Source organism: Canis aureus, chromosome 12, assembly GCF_053574225.1.
Source record: "Canis aureus isolate CA01 chromosome 12, VMU_Caureus_v.1.0, whole genome shotgun sequence".
NCBI classification, from domain to species: domain Eukaryota; kingdom Metazoa; phylum Chordata; class Mammalia; order Carnivora; family Canidae; genus Canis; species Canis aureus.
The window spans coordinates 19,892,053-19,916,093 of record NC_135622.1 but is presented as its reverse complement, the minus strand read 5'-3'; the positions used below and the strand labels follow the sequence as shown (position 1 = coordinate 19,916,093).

At 36.8% G+C, this 24,041-nt stretch overlaps 1 protein-coding gene and 1 long non-coding RNA gene across 2 annotated transcripts; both read left to right on the top strand.

The window, feature by feature from the left end:
• Positions 1 to 81: 81 nt before the first annotated feature.
• LOC144324636 (uncharacterized) lies at positions 82 to 9,502 on the top strand. The gene is made up of 4 exons (XR_013390067.1): positions 82 to 557; positions 2,594 to 2,693; positions 4,071 to 4,282; positions 8,576 to 9,502. It is a non-coding gene; the product is annotated as an uncharacterized LOC144324636 (long non-coding RNA).
• An 8,804-nt stretch (positions 9,503 to 18,306) lies between these two features.
• On the top strand, positions 18,307 to 20,825 carry LOC144280720 (regenerating islet-derived protein 3-gamma-like). The gene is made up of 5 exons (XM_077843055.1): positions 18,307 to 18,462; positions 19,018 to 19,136; positions 19,346 to 19,483; positions 20,125 to 20,251; positions 20,534 to 20,825. The coding sequence occupies exons 1-5, from the start codon at positions 18,384 to 18,386 to the stop codon at positions 20,599 to 20,601; spliced, it is 531 nt and encodes a 176-aa protein (XP_077699181.1). The 5' UTR covers positions 18,307 to 18,383; the 3' UTR covers positions 20,602 to 20,825.
• The last annotated feature ends 3,216 nt before the right edge of the window (positions 20,826 to 24,041 follow it).

Genomic DNA, 24,041 nt, shown 5'->3' with positions numbered 1-24,041 from the left:
GCAAACTTTGGCAAGTGCTAAGAGAGAGCTTACCCGAATTAAAATTACCAGCTGCCAACTGCTCCTTTTGTCACTCCAGATACCGCTGCCACCACCCACGCTCGAAACACACAAGATCTAACAGAGATTACAAACCACCAATACATAGCCTTCCAATTCAGGCACTAAGTGAAAAATGAAAAGTATCCAGAGAAGCAAAGGAAGGAGTTGAGTGGAATCCTCCAGTGTTTTTTTTCTAAGGCAAAATAATGACACAGATAGAACTTCTATTCAAAGATATGTAAAAAGACAATTTGGCCTTGGATCTCTGTAAACACGCTGTGTCAAACAAAAGGACACAGGCATTAGAAATGAAGTTAAAATATAGAATAAATGGTAAAGTTAAAAAAAAAACAGAAGAAGACATTTGAAAAAGTGTCTTGGTATTCTCAAAAGAACAAGAAGCTATCAATGAAGAGAGCACTGAAGATGGAAGATAGAATGACATGGAGAAAAAATTATGATGGTGATATCTTTCTTCTTGAAGTTCCTTCATCTAGCTCCAAGGCATCTTGACAGTAAGTGTTTTTTCTTCTTTTTTCTGGAACTCAGAAGTTTCTCAACTCAGAGAGCCCTTTATTAAGTTTTATTTTTCCCTTGACTAACTTTTCTGTTCTTTTTGTTCTGTTTTTCTTCTTCGATTGGATAAATTATAAGTCTTCTGGTCTCTATGGCCTGTATTCCATATATATCATCTTTTTATTAAGATTTAGAAGAAAAGCAAAAGACAAAATTTATCATAGATCTGAAACTAAAGAAGCATTAAAGAATAGAGCTGAGATGAAAAAGAAGCATATCAGTAACCTCAGGATAAGCTTGAGAAATGGTCAAAATGTAATGGAGGACTTAAAAAGTAAATAATTTAGTATAAACAAACAAACAAATAAATATCTGAACCCAGCTAGAAAGACTTTATGTTCTACAAAGGGGGGGATTATATTAGTCTCACTCTTCTACACAAAACACTAGATTTCAGAAGAAAAGAGACCACTTGCATAAAAAGCTAAAGGAAAATTCTATTCTAACAGAATTTCATAACCAGCCAAGATATCATTTTTAGATTAAAATAATAGGAAAGACTCAATATTTTTAGCACCCACAAATTCAAAGATCCATTTAAATCAATAAGGCAGTTTACTTTTTCTTTCATTAACTAAAGTTCATATTCTATTTAAATTTCTTCAGTTTTTTTCCTAATGATTTTTTTTTTCTATTTCAAGATTCTCCTGCCTCCCTGACTCACAAAACTATAATATAATAAGTATTTGTTGCTTTAAGCTGCTAGCTTTGGGGCAACTTGTTACATAGCAATAAGTAACTATTAATTACAATTGTGTAACCCCAACTACAACTACTAACCCCGAGGTAGTGTGGTTTTTCTCCTGCTTGCACTTTTCCTAAGTATTAATTTACTGTACCTACTCCCCTTGTATTTTCAGCTAATGTTTTGTGTGATTCAATAAACTGCATAGTTTGAGCATTTTAATTTTGTTAGTTAGCCTTTCTGTTGTGATCTCTGACTTAGAGGTTACCATTGTATCAAGGCAATGTCCCAGGGCAATAACAGTATTACCAATGGTGGCTGCCACAATTCTCACAAAGTCTCCCTCCCAATTCTAGGGTCTAAGGATGTTTAAATAGTTTTCCTGAAGGTAGACAGCTGGTTAGGAAGATTTCATCATTTTTACACAAAGCAAATATGCTGAAGAAGTCTTGAAAATAATTTGAAGAGTAGGGTGAATTGTCAAAGGAAAATTAGACTCTACTCTTAACATAAGCAGAAACTGCTATCAGAGTTGGTCACAAGCTGATCCACAAGCATTTCTTGACCAACACTTGACCCCTCTTCTCAGACTTACTCCTAGATATAACTGCAGCTGACCCCTCATTTTGTGTTTCTTCTGACCTCTAGCCTGTCACAGACTGAAGCTGAACACTGTAACCAGTTTCACAAGTATAGGGTGTTGGGAGTTGTGGTGGTGTCAAGATTGCCTAGTCCCATTTCTAGGCACTACAATTCAGTTAGGGTTAGGGTTACTCAGTTGGTATAGAGGTGGAAAAGTGCCACTCAGAAAATAAACTGTGTTCTGATGGTTTTTAATGGGGAAAAAATAAATCATGCATCTCAAAGCAACAAGTGATTATTGAAGACTTATTATAGTGCCAGGTTCTACCCCAGGTACTATGAAAATTAAAACAATGACTAAGTCTCAGTTCTTGCCAAAAACCTTTGAAACACATTTACTCATGAGTCATAGAGTCACAATTTTTCCTCACAAAAAGAGCACAGTGGAAAGATGACACGATGAGGCACAGGCAAGTCAGAATGTTGATGACTATGCTGGCAGGTGGATAGTAAGTTTTGTGTGAGGCCTATACCATGTCATGTATTATAGGAAAATTTTACTTCTTATATAAAAGCTAATGTTTGGAGTTTTTTAGGGTTTCCACAAAAAACAACCACAAATTTGGCAACTTAATACCTTTTATCAGCTCTTAGTTCTGCCCGTGAGAAGTCCGGGTGTAGCCTGGCTCAACTGTTTTTCTCTTACAGGTTTCACAAGACTGAAACCAACATGGCAGTAAGGCTGTATTCCTTTTCAAGAGGCTCTGGGATGAATGTGCTTCTCACTCATTCAGTGTGTTGTCAAAAGGTCAGTTCCTTGTAGTGTGGAACTCAGGTCCCTGTTGTCATGCAGGCTGTCAGCTAGGGGCTGCTTTCAGATTCTAGAGAGTAACTGTATTCCTTAGCTCATGCCCTTCTTCCATTGTCAAAGACAGCAGTGATCAGTCAAGTTCTTCTCACACTTAAGATCTCTCTGTCCTCCCTCCCTGCCTCATCTCTCTGACTTTCTTTCTGCCTTCTTCTCTCCTTTTAAAGGTGTATGTGATTAGATTATACCCAACCAGATAATCCAAGATTATCTTCCTATTTCAAAGTTAGCTTCTTAGTAACTTTAATGGTATGTGCAATGATCCTTTCCGTAATACCTAGCTTATTCAAACACTAAGCTAGGTATTGTGGGTGGGGGGACCATCTTTAAAATTTTGCCAACCACAATTCTCAACAGGGCTCCTGCACAAAAAAAAAAAAAAAAAAAAAAAAATGCTGCTTTGTTCTTTCAACACAAAAACCTTAAATCACAGATTCTCCCAGGACTGGAAGCTTGCAGAAAATGGGGTAAAATGATGGGAACTGTTAATCCCTTACAAATGTAAAGACTAGAATGATTTTGCTGTTTAAATATCAGTTCTATTTGGAGCCAGCAATCACAGATGTCGACTATGTGGTTTAAAAAAATCAATACATTCCTGGAGTGACAATCAGTTAGGAGGGTTATAAATTGCATGTATGGCTTACAAGAAATGGGAAGGGAGACTTGCCCAGTGTATTGACTATTTTGTCTTTGAAATGTAGCCATCAATTACAATGGCCTCTTATGTAGAAGAAGCCATATTTATGACTATTTAGAGAAGGAGGGGCATAAATCTTTACTGAGTTTTGACTTGGGGCTAGAAATTGGTGAGGCATTATTATAATCATATCTTTTGGCTTTATGTGTGGGCAGAGTAGGTGTCTCTCTACCTTCCTGTGTTTTCCACAGGGCCAAGCCAATGGTATTGAGGAGGTAAGGAGGCCCAAGAGGCTCAGCTAACCAAGGCTTGCCAAGAGGTTGCTCATTTAAGGAGGCCAGGCTGCTATGGGAATATATATTATAGATAGAAGAAACAAAGGTGCTCATAATTTTGGCCATCTGAAAAACATTTCTGGTTTCTCAGGTGTATATTTTTTTCCTATTTGGATAATATGTAGCAGGTCTTTGTTAGGGTGAAGGGATAGCTTGCTAACTTCTCTTTTACAAAATTTCACTTGGGAACACACGCTATGGTTTTAAATCAGGGAAAATTGGGTGCAGGATCTCCCGTTCAGAGTCTTAAACAAAATGAAGATATTTTATTTTAAAATATAATTATTTAATTTAATAATTTAAAATGTTTTGGTTTGCTTGTTTGTTTTTGCTATAAAACAGGGCAATCAATGCCTATAGCCACCTTCATTCTAAAGAGAGTATTGGAATAGCACCAGGGAAGGCAGCAGTTGCCCCAGGGAGAGGACTGCACTGCTAAAACCTGGAGCTGATAACTACTGTCTACGAAACTGGCTAGAAAGTGGGTAATATCCTGAGAAACCCTATGGCCAAATGCAACCATGTCTAAAAAAGGGAATATCACATCTACAAAGGTGAGACAGTAATTTTATTTTCATTTTTGAGTAGGAGTACTTTGCCATCGTTTAAAAAAACCCCTTTTTTATATGTGTGTATACATACATGCATGTGTGTACATGTGTGAATGAGTTTTTCTCCTACTTCTGGCCCCACCTTTTTGAATTCATACCACCACTCCTTGTTTTTGTTTTTGTTTTTGTTTTTAAGATTTTGTTTAGTTATTCATGAGACACACACACACCGAGGCAGAGGCACAGGCAGAGGGAGAAGCAGGCTCCATGCAGGGACCCCGACGTGGGACTCAATCCCGAGTCTCCAGGATCACACCCTGGGCTGCAGGCAGTGCTAAACTGCTGCACCACCAGAGCTGCCTCACCTCTTGTTTTTGAAAGGAGCTATCTATATTACTGTCCTCTTTATCCTTTAAGAATTTTTTCATGCATATAAAAGCAAGTATTAATATATTTTATCTCCTTTTTACACAAAACACAATACACTCTGGTCTGTAGCCTTTTTCACTTATAGTAATACCTTAGAAATCTTTCTGAGAGCAGTACATGAAGATCTTCTACATTCTGTTTTATGGCTGCATAGTATGGGTCCTTAATTCCTCATCTTAGAAAAACAAAATAAAACTAAATTGCTCAGTATTTCATTCCTAGAAATATATCTAAGAATAGAATGTACATGGATATACTACAAGACATGTAATGTTTCTAGCAGCACTATTCTTTTTTTTAAATTTTACTCCTTCATATCTTTTACTTCTTATGTAAAAGTAACACACATATAGTAAAGTATATGCATTAGCCTACATATACACAAATATACATCTCCAGTGCATTTTCATAAAATGAACACACATAGGTTACTATCACCAGGTCAAGAAATAGTACATTTACAGGACTCTGGAAATCATCCTTATGCCCCTGCCAGTTGCTTCTCCCTCCCCTCAAAAGTATCTATCCTGACCTCTAACACTATATATCAGTTCTGCTCTGCCTGTTTTTGACCTTTCTATAAACAGAATCATACAATATGTACTTCCTTGTGTCTGACTTCTTTTGCTGGACATTATGTTTATGAGCTCTTACCTATATTGTTGCAGGCAGCAATTGTTTATTTCTGTTCATTGCTGACGAGTATGTCAGTGAATGAATAAAACACAATTTATTTATCCATTTTGTGTTTATAGATATTTGAATTGTTCCCAGTTGCTTAGGAATGTGCATATTCATAAACATGACTTTCTATTGGCCATATATCTGTTACATATATATTTAGAAGTGAAATTGCTTACTCATTGGCTGTGCATTTAGCAGCACTATTCTTAAAGCCAAACAGTGAAAATTACCCAAATGTCCATCAACAGAAGAAAAGATAAATAAATTACAATATAACCATGTAATGCATGACCACACAGAAATTAGAATAAACGTCTATAATTACACAAAATAATTTGAATGTATCTCACAAACAGAAAGTTGACTAAAAGAAGTCAGACACTAGACAGTACATATTTTATGATTCAATTTATGTCAAGAACAGAAAGGTGCCATACTCATTTATTTATTTGAAGCCAGGGCTATGTGGAATAAAGCAGAGGTGGATCTCCAGGGATGCTGGTAATTACTATTTTCTAATCTGGGCTCTGGATACACTGATGGATTCAGTTATTGAAAACTCATTAAACTATGCATTTACCATTTGTGGACTTTTCCTGATATATATTATACTTTGATTAAAGAAAAAGGAAGAGGAAAAATGCATTAAAAAACAAATATTTCGGGGGGTACCTGGGTGGCTCAATGGTTGAATGCTTGCCTTTGGCTCAGATCATGATCCCGGGGTCTGGGATGGAGTCCTTCATGAGGGTCCCCTCAGGGAGCCTGCTTCTCCCTCTGCCTATGTCTCTGCCTCTCTCTGTGTCTCATGAATAAATAATTAAATATTTTTTTAAAGTATTTTGGGGTTGCTTGGGTGGTTCAGTTAAGTTCCCGACTCTTGGTTTTGGCTTGGGTCATGATCTTGGGATCCTGGGATAGAGCCCTACATCGGGCTCCATGTTCAGCATGGAGTCTGTTTCTCTCCCTCTGCTCTTCCTCCTGTCCTCTCTCTCTTTCTCATAAGTAAATAAAATTAAAAAAAAAAAGTATTTTTATCATTCACTTGATGGTTATTTTAGTTTTCTATTGTTGCTTGTGTAGATTACCACAAACTTAGACTCTCTAAATAAATAGCAAAAATTTATTATCTGAAAGTCTGTACTTTGGAAGTCAAAGTTACAGCATGGGCTCTGGTTCTCTGCTCCAGGTTTCACAAGGATAAAATCTAAGTGTCTTCCTTTGTGGAGGCCCTAGGGGACAGTCTGCTTTCATATTCACTCAGATTGTTAGCAGAATTCAGTTCCTTACATCTGTCAGCCTGAAGTTTCCATTTCTTTGTTGGCTCTAGGTTGATATCTGTATTCCTTTTGCCCTCTTCACCTTAAACCAGCAGTGATGCATTCAGTCCTTCTCTGTGACTTTCCTTTCTATCACATCTCTCTTCCTCTTCTGTTTGGCTTCCTCTTCTTCCAGCCAGAGTGTTTGGTCAGCTATTTTTAATGTCTCATGTAATTACATGGGCTTCACCCAGAATGTACATGCTAATCTCCCCATCTCACGGTCCTTAATATTAATTACACTTGTAAAGTTCCTTTTGTCATGGAACCAAATGCATGTAACCTAATATAATGTCATGTAATTCTGGAACTCATAGATTCCTGGGATTAGGGCATGGACCTCTGTGACAGACCATTAATCTGCCCAATCCAGTGATGCAATCTCACTCTGTCCGAACTGACCTAAAGAGAAGATATTTCAAAACTTATAGTCTTTATATACCATTAAATGTGATTTTTCAAACACATTGCTGCAGAATGTTAATGTGGTCAATAAAGAGGTGCTGTCCTAGTCTTTCCTGGGAGTGTCATGTAACATGCAATTATCATATTTTTCATCCAAAAATTCTGAATTCTGTAACATATCTGATTCAGGGACTGTGAACTGGTCTTTCATTGAATGGAGGCACCATTGTTTGTTCTGATCTCCTGAGGTATATTTAGGTTATTTCTATTCTTCTCCCGTTAACTACTTGTCTTGTAGCAAACAAACTTGAACATAGCTAATTTTGCATTGTACATAAATATTTAGTATAATAAATATCAATAAGTAAAACTTTACGATCAAAGGATATATACATTTTTAATTTTGATATATATGGCCAAATTGCCCTATGGAAAAGTAGGCACCACATTAATTTATCTTCCTTCACATCATGTATGAAGATTCTGCTTCTTCACAGTCCTGCTCATAGAGTTTATAATCAAATTTATAGATTTGCCACAAAGATAGATTTAGTACACTTTTACTTTAATTAATGGGCTTTACTTTTTGAGAAGTTTTAATCTCACAGGAAAACTAAGCAGAATATATGAAATTCCTGTATGATTCAGTGCAGTTTTAATATGCAATTATTTTATTATGTGAGCATACTTTTAACAGATTGATCATACTGTAGTATGAAGAAAACTGAAATATTTGTTTATATCCCTACATTTTTTTCTATTAAATTATTGATATTTTAAAATGTATTTATAGAAAATGATTATATATTGAGTATATTTTTGACATAAGTTAAAAATGGTTGTTCTCAGATTTGTCTTTTGACTGCTTACTTTATTAGATAGTTTGCATTACAGAAGTGTTTTACTTTTATGTAAAATGCTATTAATTTATCCTTCTTTAGTTTATTTATTTTTAATCATACTAAGAACTACCTTCTGGAGATTGCCTATATATGAATGACGAATCCAAGTTCTCATTCTGAGCATAACACTTTATCAAAAACACCATACCAAAGCTGGCTACATTCCAGTAAAGGCCTTTATATACTACATGCATTAATATACTAAGATTTTGTGATTTGCATATTCATAAACCCTATAACGGGACAGATGAGAATAGCAAGGGAAACATGTTCACTAATTATATATAGGACCAACATATGAGGCTTCATTAAGTATTAAAGTCCTGAACATAAGATGGTATTTGTTTACATTATAGGTATGTAACTGACACTGTTCTCTTCACTTAATGTATGAGCCTGTCAGAATGCAGGGACCTTGGTCATTTAAGATATTTTGTTCCAGGTACCATTTTTAATCTTATCCTAAGCAGCCAGCATAGAGAGACAAAAATACCCATGAGAGGAAATTGAAATTGAGAGGAATGTGTATTTGAGCTTTCTTTTTTTTTTTTTTTTAGCTTTCTTATTCTTATAAAGATTATGAAAATATTGGAGAATCAGTAAGTATCACAAGATAGGAGAAGGAAAAGAATGGAGGAAAATACTGGGGGAGAATTAATAGATGTCAGAAGAAGGGAATAAAAGAAAAGAAGGAGGGAAATACATCGCAATAAAAGCATCTCTCAAAAAACTGAAAAAAAAAAAAAAACTCAAATACAAAAGCTAACCTTGCGCCTAAAGGAACTGGAGAAAGAACAGCAAATAAAACCTACACCCAGCAGAAGAAGAGAGTTAATAAAGATTCAAGCAGAACTCAACGAAATCGAGACCAGAAGAACTGTGGAACAGATCAACAAAACCAGGAGTTGGTTCTTTGAAAGAATTAATAAGATAGATAAACCATTAGCCAGCTTTATTGAAAACAAAAGAGAAAAGACTCCAATTAATAAAATCACACATGAAAAAGGAGAGATCACCACTGATACCAAAGAAATACAAATGATTTTAAAAACATTATAAGCAGCTATACACCAATAAATTAGGCAATCTAGAAGAAATGGACGCATTTCTGGAAAACCGTAAACTACCAAGACTGGAACAGGAAGAAACAGAAAACCTGAACAGGCCAATAACCGGGGAGGAAACTGAAGCAGTCATCAAAAACCTCCCAAGACACAAAAGTCCAGGGCCAGATGGCTTCCCCGGGGAATTCTTTCAAACGTTTAAAGAAGAAACCATACCTATTCTACTAAAGCTGTTCTGAATGATAGAAAGATATGGAGTACTTCCAAACTCATTCTATGAGGCCAGCATCACCTTAATTCCAAAACCAGATGAAGACCCCACCAAAAAGGAGAATTATAGACCAATATTCCTGATAAACATGGATGCAAAAATTCTCAACAAGATACTAGTCAATAGGATCCAACAGTACATTAAGAAATTATTCACCAGGACCAAGTGGGATTTATCTCCAGGATGCAAGCATTCTTCAACACTCGTGAAGCAATCAATGTGATACATCATATCAACAAGAGAAAAAGCAAGAACCCTATGATCTTCTCAATAGATGCAGAAAAAGCATTTCACAAAATACAGCATCCATTCCTGATAAAACTCTTCAGAGTGTAGGGATAGAGGGAACATTCCTCAGCATCTTAAAAGCCATCTACGAAAAGCCCACAGCAAATATCATTCTTAATGGGGAAACACTGGGAGCATTTCCCCTAAGATCAGGAACAAGACAGGGATGTCCACTCTCACCACTGCTATTCAACATAGTACTGGAAGTCCTAGCCTCAGCAATCAGACAACAAAAAGACATTAAAGGCATTCAAATTGGCAAAGAAGAAGTCAAACTCTCCCTCTTCGCTGATGACATGATACTGTACATAGAAAACCCAAAAGACTCCACTGCAAGATTGCTAGAACTCATACAGCAATTCAGCAGTGTGGCAGGATACAAAATCAATGCCCAGAAAACAGTGGCATTTCTATACACTAACAATGAGACTGAAGAAAGAGAAATTAAGGAGTCAATCCCATTTACAATTGCACCCAAAAGCATAAGATACCTAGGAATAAACCTAACCAAAGAGGTAAAGGATCTCTACCCTCAAAACTATAGAACACTTCTGAAAGAAATTGAGGAAGACACAAAGAGAGGGAAAAACATTCCATGCACATGGATTGGGAGAATTAATATTGTGAAAATGTCAATGCTAACCAGGGCAATTTACACATTTAATGCAATCCCTATTAAAATACCATGGACTTTCTTCAGAGAGTTGGAACAAATCATCTCAAGATTTGTGTGGAATCAGAAAAGGCCCCGAATAGCTAGAGGAATATTAAAAAAGAAAACCAGAGCTGGGGGCATCACAATGCCAGATTTCACATTGTACTAGAAAGCTGTGGTCATCAAGACAGTGTGGTACTGGCACAAAAACAGACACATAAATCAGTGGAACAGAATAGAGAATCCAGAAATGGGCCCTCAACTCTGTGGTCAACTATATTCGACAAAGCAGGAAAGACTATCCACTGGAAAAAAGAGTCTTCAATAAATGGTGATGTGATGGGAAAATTGGACATCCACATGCAGAAGAATGAAACTAGACCATTCTCTTGCACCAGACACAAAGATACACTCAAAATGGATGAGAGATCTAAATGTGAGACAAGATTCCATCAAAATCCTAGAGGAGAACACAGGCAACACCGTTTTTGAACTTGGCCACAACAACTTCTTGCAAGATACATCTATGAAGGCAAGGGAAACAAAAGCAAAAATGAATTATTGGGACTTAGTCAAGATAAAGAGCTTCTGCACAGCAAAAGAAACAGTCAACAAAATTAAAGGACAGTCTACAGAATGGGAGAAGGTATTTGCAAATGACCTGATAAAGGGCTAGTATCCAAGATCTATAAATAACTTATTAAACTCAACAGCAAAGAAACAAACAATCCAATCATGAAATGGGCAAAAGACATGAACAGAAATTTCACAGAGGCATTTACTGCATGAGTGAATTTCGAAGTATAAATTTGCCCTGGCGAATATGTACACCTCATGCTAGCCTCATGAAACTGGAATAAGCCTTTGAAAAGAAATTTGTCCTTGAAGCTTGTATCTGATATCAGCACTGATTGTAGAACTTGGTGCTAATCTTGACCTTGTATCCAAGTTAACTGTTCCCTTGCCTTGAGTTGGAAAACGGTTTGCCTTTACAACTGTAAATTTATTCATCCTTTTAATTTATGTAAGGTTTTTGTACACAATTCTCAATTCTTTAAGAGATGACAACAAATTCTGGTTTTCTACTGTCATGTGAGAACATTAGGCCCCAGCAACGCATCATTGTGTGAGGAAAATAAAGTGCTGCAGTTAAAAAAAAAAGCAAAACAAAACAAAAACAAACAAACAAACAAAAAACTCTGAGGGAGGAGAGGAAGGAAAATCTTGGAACCTGGAAAGCCTGGAATTTTAGATTGACATTTAATGTGCACATAGCCTTGGACCTTGGCCCAAGACTCCAGTCATGAACATGGGACTGACTTAGGATATATACATTGGATCTGGACTACAGACATGGACCATAAATCTATACTAAATATGGACACTGGAAGTGGACATTGGACCTTTTACCTGAACTTTCCATAATTTCAAACTTAGACTTTAGATCAAGACTTGGATCTCACCATATAGGATCTTAATATGAACCTATCATCTATACTTGGACATTGGAATGGATAGAAGACCTAAAACTTGGATCAGAGTTTGTCCAGAACATGGAATCTGACCTTAATCATAGTCCATGGTCATGGACTTGGGCAATTTCCCATGACATTGACCTAGAAATGTAATCTTAGACTTGGGACTAAGTCTGGAGCCGGACATAGAACTTGGACTTGGACTTCAGTTCTAAACATAGATATGAAATTGGACTTTAGAACTTTACCATGATCTTGGAACTTTACCTTGACTTGGACATTGAATCTGTTAATCAGAAATAAATTTGACCTAAGACCTGATAATAGACCTAGATCTTGAATCTGGACAAGATCTAGAATCAGTGCATATAGATATGGACTTTGGACCAGCTTTGGACTTGGTCCTAGATTTCACTTTGGTCAAAGATGCTGACTGTGGACTGTGGACCTCTGATCTGAAAGTGGACTTTGGACAGAGAATTTGGACCTGCATATTCTAGTTTCTTGAGCACAACATTCAGTTGGAATTTACATTTTTTTTTTGAAGCAGTCAATAAGTTACTTTGGAGAAGAGTGTCTGAGACTGACCTTCTTTCTTCTTATACTGTTTTTTTTTTTCCAGTAATGATGCTTTGATTCATTTTAACTTGCCATATCAATTTGCAAAAAGTATTTTTAAAATGAATGTGTTTTTCTGAGCTCTTTTGGTTAGTCTGGGCTCACTACTAAACATCTATTTCTTATTTTTAATTGGAACAAAAATTATCAAAATCAGTGCCCTTTGGAATCAGACCAACTTATTAACTGTGCTAAGATCCAGTCACATCCCTCCTATTTTATGCTCTCAAAATCCTTATACTTGTTCTTCAGGGCTCTTACCATATTATAATTAAAAATGAATTACATTATTGTTTGATTAATTTCTTTCTAATTGTTTGTATACCAATTTTCTGCAATCTACACTCAGTGGTCCAAATCTGGTTTGCTGCTTGTTTTATATGGCCTGTAAGCTAAGAATTGGTTTTTACATTTTTAAATGGTTAGAAAATGATCAAAAGAAGAATATTTTGATATTGTAATAATTCTATATGGTGACAAGTGGTAACTACACTTATGGTGAACAATAAGTAATGTATACAACTATTGAATAAATATGCTGTATACCTGAGGTTAATAACATTGCATTTACTTATATTTCAGTAAGAAAGTATATTCTGTGACACGTAAAATGATATGAAATTCAAATTTCAGTGTTCAAAATTAATGCTCAAGTACAACATAAATGTGTCCATCATTTGCATATTGTTTTTGACTGCTTTCATACTACAGTGGAAGAGCTGAGAGACAGTATGCCTCACAGAGCCCCAACTATTTACCATCCTGCCCTTTACAAAAGTTTCCTGACTCTTGTCCTACACAGCAAATATGAAGACCATGTTTGTCATTATTAGGGCTGTATTTAGATTGTAGAGATTTTATTTATTTATTTATTTTAAAGATATTATTTATTTGTTTTAAAAGAAAGAGAGCATGAGTGCTGTTGGGGGCAGAGGAAGAGAGAGAGAAGCAGCATAGCAGGTTCCCAACTGAGCAGGAAACCCAACTCAGGGCTCCATCCTAGGACCCTGGGATGGTGACCTGAGCTGAAGGCAGATGCCTAAGCAGCTGAGCCACCCAGGCACCCCTAGATTTTAGAGATTTTAAAATATGACAAATTTCACATCTTAAAATCAATTTAATGTGGTAAATTTCCACTGCATAGTTTTAAGATACTTAGATTAGTAAATACTACACTGCAGTAATTCAAAGAATTAGAACTATTTATCTCAGAGTAAATTTTAAAACCTAAGGCCAAATCAACAACAACAAAAAAATCTAAAATGTTGAGAAGAAATGTGTGAGAAATATCAGAAAGAGAGACAGAACATAGACTCCTAACTCTGGGAAATGAACTAGGGGTGGTGGAAGGGGAGGAGGGCAGGGGGTGGGGGTGAATGGGTGACGGGCACTGAGGGGGACACTTGACGGGATGAGTACTGGGTGTTATTCTGTATGTTGGGAAATTGAACACCAATAAAAAATTAATTTATTAAAAAATAAATAAATAAAAATAAAAAATAAAATAAAAAAAAATCTAAAATGTTATATAAAATATGACACAGGTATGTTAATCTAGCAAGATGGAATAATACTATATAGGGTTGATATATCTATAAGCAATAAATGCTCAAAAAGTAAGTTGGAAGGATTAGAAAATTCCTAATGGAGAAGTAAGAAGTGAGAATTACATAAGAAGTAAGAAGTAACTGCTATGATATTTCTTTATTACTTCTTTCTTTCTTTCTTTCTTTCTTTCTTTCTTTCTTTCTTTCTTTCTTTCTTTCTTTCTGTCTTTCATTTTAAAATTTTATTTATTTATTCATGAGAGACACAGAGAGAGGCAGAGGGAGAAGGAGGCTCCCTACAGGAAGCCTGATGTGGGACTTAATCCCAGGACCCTGGGATCACCTGAGCCAAAGGCAGACTCTCAACCACTGAGCCACCCAGGGATCCCAGCTTTATTTCTTAAAAAAAAAAAAAAAAAAAAAAAAAAAAGATATGAAGATGGCAAGATATCATTGCTCTTCATTCTAGATGGTAAATACATAGATGCTTACTAAGTGTGTTCTCTATCATAAAGTAATTCATAATAAAAATAAAAGCAACATAGCTATGAAAGCATTTCTGATTTTTATTTGCTGTCAAAAGAACTATGTGCTCTGGAAATGCATTTCAGGTCTGAAGAGTTGCCATTAACGAAGTGATTGTAATTGATGGTAATCAGTTGGAAACACAATCTTAATTTTTTCTCCCAAATGAAGAATGCTTTGTATTATGACTAGTTCATCCTAAAAGAAAATAAATAACAAACAATAGCCTTTATAAAATACACAATAAGTATACTAGAACTAACATGATATACAACAGGGAACTGTTCCAAGACCAATGCGAGGCATTGAAACCAAATAAAAATTGACAGTTTCCTGATAAAAACCTAATTGCCCTCAATAACTGCACAAGTGATAAAATAGTTACTGTTTATTACTTACATATGATTAACCCAATGGTATCAACTCTACAGTGCTCTGATAACTTCCCTTATTGGCCTCAGGGACTTTGAGGTTTGGCCAGTCAGCCTTGGTTCACAAAGTATATGGGACCTCATTTTATTCCTTTCCCATTTCTTCTGACAGGTTTAGGATAAGGTGAAAGGACCAAAGTAGCATCCTGAGTATTTGGTTAATATATCCCAACGGGCTGTGCTTTAGTGATAAATCTCCAATAAAACATGTTCAAGGCTATTTTTTGATATGAGCACTGCTGAACCATCTTCCAGGAACTTTTCATATTTCACCATTCTTGTAAGATATATCCCAGATTCCCGCAATGTGATCATTTACCCCCTTGAATTAATTCTAGGAATGATCATACTAAGGTTTATCTGCAAATATTGTTTGACTTGGAAGTTAATATGTATAAAAAGTACAAGTTGGACATTATATCTTTTGGCAAAGAAAACTTTGTAAAGCTCAAACCAAGAGTAAGGATTCCTTACTCACCACCAAGAAGTACAGTGTAACTAACCTAAAATTAACTTTTTAAAGATAGAATTTAATCAAACTTTTCAGTGCCTGGTTAATGAGGATTGCTAAGGAGAATAACTACAAATAAAACAATAACAGTTAAATTTTACTGAGTTTGGTGAGCTGTCATGTGAAACAAGTCTTACATTGCAGTTAGAGATACTATAACCTTAAGATATATTATAACTTTGTTTCAATTAAAGTAGAAACAAAACCGAGTTTTAGTAACTTTTCATAGGAGGATTTGAGTTTAACCTAGCAATAGGGAAGATTCTGGAGCAAAGAAAAATACGTACAGTTTTAAAAAGGAAAAGAGAAATTTTGGAGAATGCCTGTAATTCTACTTCTTAAGATAAATGCAAGACTTAGAGGTTTTCCATCTTCAAAACTATTTAAGCTCTGCTTTGACAGGTGGAGTCTGATGATTACTCTTTTTAATTCTGAAGATGTAATTTTTTTCTGGTTGGACACAGAAGATCAATTTCCTCATTTTTTTTTCCTGTTTTTATTTGTAAACTGTTTACATAGCTAAATGTTAAATATTATTTGTTTATAATACTTTAATATTTCACTTGAATTTGTAAAAGTTATTTTTAATGCATATGCTGTATATGATTCCACATGAATATTGCTCTATATTAAGCTATTTCTAGTTTATAGTAATGATGGGAAAAATACCTATGTATTATAATTGATAGTGAACATGTAAGTTAAAGTATAACTTTCTATCTGGAAAATTTGAAACATATTTTGAAATTTGAAAGAATATTTGAAAATTGAATTCAATTCAGTTATCTGAAATTGAAAGAATTGTATAATGCTCTTGTATCTTACACTTAGATTCAGTAATTATTACCAGATTGTAATGTATTTGCTTTATTTCCCATTCCTCAGCCTCTCCTCATGTCAAACACAGACATTTTCTTACATAATTTGAAAATAAGTCATAGATAGCATGATATTTCACCTCTAAATACTTCACTGTAAATATCAGAAGTAGAAGGAAATTCACTAACTATAATACCATCATCACAAGAGAGAAAATTTAAGTATCTGGGATTATCAAATATCAGCCCATATTCATATATCACGGTTGTCCCTGAAATGACTTACTTTATTAATCAAGATCCATTTAAAATTTGCTTATGTGATTAAATTACTATATCTCTTTAGGTTCTTTTAACCTGAAATAGATACTTCGGTCAATTACACTGAGCTTTTCAAGAATTTGAGAACATACTCCATTCTAGATTTCTAATTGCTATTATTCACTTCTCAAGTAATTTTTTTAACGTAGCAAGATTTTTCTCAATCATTTTAATTATCATATTTGTGTGGTGTATTATTCTTATACTTTTAAACTTTAATTTCCACTGAGCACTCACTATATTTATGGCCTTGTATTTACATATTTTGTATATATTTTGATATAATACTTCCTTTTTCCTTTTTAACAAAAGAATATGTTGGCTATATTTCTTATTAGATTATTTGTAGGTTCTACCGACTTTGGAATCTGATGACATGAATCAGTTATGAGCATAACTGCGTGACTTCATCACAAATCCTTACTGTAAACATGTACACACAATAGTGTGAGAGACAAGATCTGTAGAAAATCCCAGCTTAACGATGTCCAGGACTGGCTAAACCACACCTGAAACACATGGTATGAGCCACATGTTTCCTTCTGTTGCCAAAATTGCTAACTCAGAAGTAAACCTGACTGAGGAACTTTTCTCAGTACCTTTACATGAAACTGGCTCCTCTCCCAGTAAGAATGTATCAGATATAAACATCTTTTCATTTAGAGCCAAATGATAGTCTTGCAGAGGAGGTTCTTAGCAGCCCAGGGTAGTGAACATCTTGATGTCACATCTCCAACTTACATGCAAGATAGAACAATGTCTACAATTCATCCAATCACTGCTCTGACTCTAACCCTCTTTTTACTTCCTTTGCCTCTGCATCATTTGACTCTAATCTTCTTATGCATGAATTTACATTGTCTCTTATTTTACCACAGGTAAGCTCCATCTCTCAAGAGACTGGTAAGGCAAGTTTAGCATCTGATTTTCCTTAATATCCTGGCTCACCTATTGAATCATCGAGAGATTCTGGATTTTCCTTAAAATTAGCCACCATGTTTAAGATGCAGCCATGAAATAATCATCCCCATTTTTGACTTCAGTTCCTTCTGTACTCTCACTGATGATAACTGTGATACTTGTAATTGCCATACTCACCTCCACTTATCATCCAAGATCATTTAATTTAACTACACAAAATAGAAAGAAATATACATGTATGCTTACAAAAGGGAGTTCTTGAATATCAACTAAAAGAATTACTCCATTAGATGTTCCCCTTTTTTAATACTACAATTCCTGCTAACAGCCCCTAATACAGAAGAAGAGCCAGCGAAAGAACAAATTTCACCTGTTCCTGGGGAAAGAGCTGACCTGCTAACGGGAAAGAGGCAAAATCTGTGGCAATTCCCAGCCTATGCTGGGAAGAGACTCCTCCTTACGGTAGCAATCTCCTTGAACCAATGCCAAGCCCTTCCCATGACCCCTGACACCTCCACATTCCTGTTATTGATTTCAGTGCCTGCCCTTCAATTTTTCTTATAAAATCGCAGCCTGACTGACAGACCATTGCAAATCCCTGCAAGACAGGTGAGTGGAAGCTGAGAGTGGCAGGAGTTATACTGTACATATTTGGGGGAAGGTACAGGAGGATCCCTCTGTGAGACAGAGACACAGCATCTGTGATTTCAGCACAGGCTGGCTGGCAGGTCTCATGGGGTGGGAGGGTGTACTGATCATCTGATTCTTTCCAGAGCTATACAAGGGGATAGATGTCACTGAGATCAATTTGTTCCTAGGGGACTAAACAAAGACAAGGAAGAGGAGTCGCCCTCCCTAATTGCCCTCTCTCTAATTACTCTTTCCTTAGTGATCTCTGATTGCTTCCTAGGATCACAGACATGATGCTGCCTCCCATGGCCCTCCCCAGCATGTCCTGGATGCTGCTCTCCTGCCTGATGGTCCTGTCTCAGGTCCGAGGTGAGCTTGCCCTGTCTGTAGCACTGGGTCCTTGTGAATGCTCAGGGCCAAGAGGAAGAAAAAAGGCTCCTGTGGTAATGGTGACATATCTCCCCACACAATGAAACTGCCTATAACTTGCCCAACTCACTCCTTCCTTCAGAGTAACCAGGGGTGACAGGTGTCGCAGTGGTCCACTAGCACCACAAGGAGGTCATTCATTTTGTCAGTGCAGTCTAATTTATGTTGGAAGGTGAAGGAGGAAAAGCATGAAGGGTCAATAATGAGATATAGGGAAGGAAAATGAGGATCCAGTGCAAGAATGGTCGGCCTAGTGTGTGGAAGGGTTGGGCTTTGAAGGTGAAGGAGGAAAAGAGGAGAGAAGTTTCCTCACTTAGTGCAGTTGGTTCAAGACCCAGAAATCCTGAAAGGGTAGGCAATGGTGAGAGACAGTCAGGGCTTTGACATCACTTCCCCACGCACCGGCCTCATAGATATTCCCCTAGATCACCTCCCTACCCTGATGCCTACTCTCCTCTTCACTTCTTCCTTCTCTTTGACTCCCTTCCACCATAGGTGAAGACTCCCAGAAGGACGTGCCTGCCCCACGGATCACGTGTCCCAAAGGCTCCAAGGCCTATGCCTCCCACTGCTATGCCTTGTTTATGACCCCCAAATCCTGGATGGATGCTGATGTGAGTACTTGGGTTTTCAGTTAGGGGTTTTAAGGGGAAAGTACATTAGAGACCTGAGGGGGTGGGTTCCATTCTCCAGAGTTTCTCCAGAAGGGGCGAGATTGAACACCCTCATCTCTTGCATATATACCCCTTCTCTCCTACCTCTGCCCTGCCCTCCCCCGAGTTATGTCTCAGGCTCCCCCTGAGTCTCTCCTTTCCCCACCCAGATGGCCTGCCAGAAGAGGCCCTCGGGACACCTTGTGTCTGTGCTCAGTGGGAGTGAGGCATCCTTCGTGGCCTCCCTGGTCAAGAACAGTGTGAACAGCTACTCATATGTCTGGATGGGGCTCCATGACCCCACAGAGGTATGCACTCATTTCTCTTCATAACCTCCCAAGCTGCTATTGCCCCCCAGCCCACTCCCTGTCCCCAGTGCCTGCCCAGCAAATGCCCTAGAGAGCCCTGGAGCTCAGAGATCTAGGAGGACATTAGGGAGAAGGGAAGGGTCTTGCAGCCAGCTGAACAGCTGAGTTCTGTGGAAGTCCCTTGTCTCCAGCTGAAGTGAATCTGCCTCCTGTCATGCTTTTGCACAATTTCCATGTGAGGCCTTGTAATTCAGTTCTCTGAGCTTCACAGAGTCGGCACTTACTGTGCTGAGGGAATCCTAAATGAACATAGGATCCATTTTTGCTCTGTAAATCAGACATTGTCTTTGAGGTTCAGAGGGTAATCACAAATGTACCACTGATTGCTGTTCAGTCAGGAATGTGTTACTCTGAATGGTTCTGTTGGTCTTTGTGATTACTGATTTTGGAATCTGCCAATCAAAGCAAGGAATTAGGAAGAGTTTCCTTTCCAGAGGAGAGCTCTGGCTCCAGGGCAGCATCTGGATGAGCGGAGCAAATTTGGTGATGTTGGGGAAGGGTTCATGCAAGAACTCTAATGGAGAGTTCTAATGGATGGAGGGTGGTGAGAATTCAACCTCACCACCCTCCATCCTCTACAGGGCTATGAGCCCAATGCAGATGGTTGGGAGTGGAGTAGTGCTGATATTCTGAATTACTCTGCCTGGGAGAAAAACCCCTCCACCATCGCAAACCCTGGCTATTGTGGGAGCCTGTCAAGAAGCACAGGTAAGTAACAGAGAAGCTACTTTCTGCCCAGGCTTTTTCATCCTCTATTTCCCCATTTCTCAGCATGACCCTCAAAGAATCCCCCTGAGCTAGAAAATGTAGTGTTGATTTGTCTCCACCATCCCCTCTCATCTCTCCTTTTTTGAGTCTCGTTTCTCTGGAGTAGGACACTGGTGAGGGTGAGAAGGAGGCTTTGAATCCTAGGCCAGAAACTAGGATGCCTCTCTCTTGGGTTCATGAGCTCTACCAGCCACACTTACCTGAGCTCCTCTGTTTCTCTAGGATACCTGAAATGGAAAGATTATAACTGTGCTACGAAGCTACCCTATATCTGCAAGTTCAAGGACTAGGTCTGGGGAGACCTCAGGAACCTGAGTTTTACATGCAGCTCATCATGGACATGGGACCAAACATGAATACTCACCCTAGAGTCTTCAAATAAATATCCTCCCATACCTCCAAACTGACCACATCATTATGACCTTCCCTACTTCTCAGCCTTATCTAAAATACCGCTGTGTCTTCCATAACTTGAGTTCAAGTGAGAAAATTAAAAATAAATGTTTTGTCTCAATTGTCTGTCTTGTGCACTTCTGTCTCATAGAGAAAACTTTAGTTGGAAGAAGTGGTTGAGTAGGAAGTCCTTGGGGGTCTTCCTTTTGCCCAATTTCATCCTGGTTTCTGGAAAAGTTCCTAAATATGCATTGTTACTAGCCTGTTTGTAATGGGAGGTATTTCAATACAGCTCGTGTAGGTTTGGGGTGTGCACATTGCTCCCCCACACATTCTGCTGCATATTCCCCTAGGTCTGATGGTATAACACTACCAGTTTAAAGTTTCAGACGATGTTTAGAACAGTACTTCCTAAAGTATCAGACTGAAGGACAATTAATAGGTTTCATCTATATTTGTAAAACAGACTATGAATAAATAAATCAAAATAATTAGATGGATAAAACAAATAATATATGGACCTATTTTTTATTATCTTTGACAGGCATATAAGTGATATGTCAAATTACTGTACAATTTCCTAATATCATTCGAATTCTGTTACTTTCCTTGCCATGGTCAGAGGGCATTGCTCCACCGAACTATGCATTCCCCTGTCCCTAGCAGGCACTTGTGAGAACAGACTCAACTAGGTCCTCTTTCTTTTGCCCTAAAACATCCTTATCTAGTCAGGACTGGATTTGGGATGGCTTTAACATCTGATAGGATTTTTGTTACTATTTTTTTTCAGTGAAAAAAGAATGATGCTCTTTTGAATAAATTCCCTTTAACTGACTACAGACAAGACCCAGACTTTTCATGGAACTATCTATATATCAAGACCACTGATCTGCCTTCCATCTTATCACCACCTCTCCCTAATCACATGTTTCTATTATAGAAAAAAAGTGTATTTGGCTAGTTTCCTAATCTGAAAAAGAATTCTTTTCTATGAAAAGAATCTCATATGAGACCACTGACAAAATTTTCCATATAAGCAAAGAATACTACAACATTGCTAGGTGAGGTTATCACTTTTTGAATAAATAGTTGAGATGAATGCACTTTATCACTTTTTAAAAATGAATATTTGTTAAATTTCTTTTGCTCTTTCTAAGATAGACTGCCTTGATTAAAGCATTTTTGGTGGAAACACTTTTCCATCAGTTTAAATGATGTGTAACACCATGGGTCTTGAGTTTTTGCCCTGGTTGAAGTAATAAAAATCAGAAAAATTCACAATGACAGTGCTTGTGCCAATTCCTATTTAATTTGAGTTCCTCCTTCAGAAAGGAGTTGTAAGGACCACATTCTGTTCTTTCAGTTGGAGGATACCATAGTATAAGACAGGACATTTGTAGTTGCAGGTAAGAAAGATCCCAGCATAATATGGCTCAAAAAATAAGTATATGTATTGCATCACCTAACTGAAATATCTAAAAGTAAGGTAGGTTCTGAGTTCAGTTCATTCAGGGACAGCAGTTATTTCTCTGGGCATTTCTATCTTGTCACAAAATATCACTCTTCCAATTTTTATCATATCTTTGGTTGTACTTTTAGTTCTCTTGTCAGCTTACATTGTGAATATATCTTTGTATTTTCCCTTTGCCCAAATAATTATGTAAATATGTCATGTCTAATTTTAGCCTCCCTTTGACCCACTGGCACTTAAAGTTTAGATAACATGATTTTTCAAATCTAGGCTGGTGATACTATATATTTTAGAGAAGTAATTAGTCATTTGGTAAAGATATGATCAAAATACTGCCCTCTCCTCAGAGCAATGTAAAAATAGATAATTAAGAGGACACTTGGAAAAATCTGTGATATTGGAACTTATTAAATATTTTGAAAACTTTTCTCTCAAACTGGGTTTAGACTGGACATCGCTACTCTCCTAAGGATGTGTTAAATATTATAATATTTATCTGGAACTCCAACAAAGCCACTTGGTATCCATATTCTGGCTCTATAAACCAAGTGGCTACCTAGTGATTCCTTAGCCTTGCAGGAAATTCATAACCAGTTCTTTGCTGCCAACTATTTTCCCAGAAACAAGTACTTTCTGACTCTTAAAATTATATATATATAATTATATGTATAATTATATATATATAATTTTATATAATTTTATATAATTATATATAATTATAGATTATGTATTAATTATATTACAGATTATTATATTTTATATTATATATTAATTATATTATATATTATATATAACTATATAATTTTATATAATTTTATTATTTATATATATAACATCATTGCAAATAGTCATGAAGTATTTAGTCTATCTTCTCTAACATAAAATTAAAAATAATATAACATTCAACAAACCAAGTAAGTTTTAGAAAATGTTGTACTATTCAATTGATATTAACCACTATAAACTACGCTGAAGTGTTTCATGTTTGTTAAATTATAAAAATGTACATGTAGTAGTAGGAGGAGGTGGAGGTAATAAAGAACCTTTTCATATTCCCCCTTTGTACATTCTCCTTTTACAGTCTCCCCTTCACTGTCCAGTTTGAATGGTTTTACTGGAGTAGAGGGGAAAGATTTGTCATAACAGGATCTGAGAGAGAAGCAGAACCAAAATCAAAGCCTAGCAAATGAGCAGAGCAAACCCAAGACACTACAAAGAGACATAGGTGATAAGGGCTCAGAGAGATTCCCAGCATGGGGAGAGGCTCTTCCAATGGAGAGGCTGGAAGTGCCCAAGGTATCCTCTCCACAGTCAGGATGGATTTCCCTTTAGGCAAAGGTGGAATGTTATTGTTCTCTGAGGACTCACAGATGCATAGTTCTCAGGTCACTGAGAGGCAGAGGGAAGAGGAAAAAGTCTTCCAGGAAAGACTACAAAATGGAAGAAATAAAGTGGTCCAGAAGCAGATGCAAGAGGTCAGGCCTGGGAATAATGGAGATACCTGGGGAGAGATTCATGAGAGACAGAGAAGCAGGGAAGAATAGACACACTATTCCTCCTACTACCAGCCTATCTCGTATCCTCATTGTCTTTTCCCCCACACCCATAAAGTGACCACTATTTGCCTATGTAGAATCTGATAGGCAAATGAGGATGATTTTTTAAAAGATGACAATTCTTCCAATTGAGTCCAACTGTAAATATTTTCTGCAAACCTGACTTCAGTGTAAAAATTCTACCTTCGAGATTACATTTTAGTATTTTAAATTTAAAAAATAATAATAATACAGTAAATGTCTACCCTAACCTCCAAACCAATTCTCTAAAGAACAAACACCCATATATGAGTAGCAAACTATTATGTTA

Bases quoted from the DNA above. Each gene is read 5' to 3' on its own strand.
- LOC144280720 (XM_077843055.1), top strand. From the start codon at position 18,384: ATGATGCTGCCTCCCATGGCCCTCCCCAGCATGTCCTGGATGCTGCTC. The intron at 19,484-20,124 runs GTATGCACTCAT...CATCCTCTACAG, and splicing joins GGCTCCATGACCCCACAGAG to GGCTATGAGCCCAATGCAGA. The intron at 20,252-20,533 runs GTAAGTAACAGA...CTGTTTCTCTAG, and splicing joins GAGCCTGTCAAGAAGCACAG to GATACCTGAAATGGAAAGAT.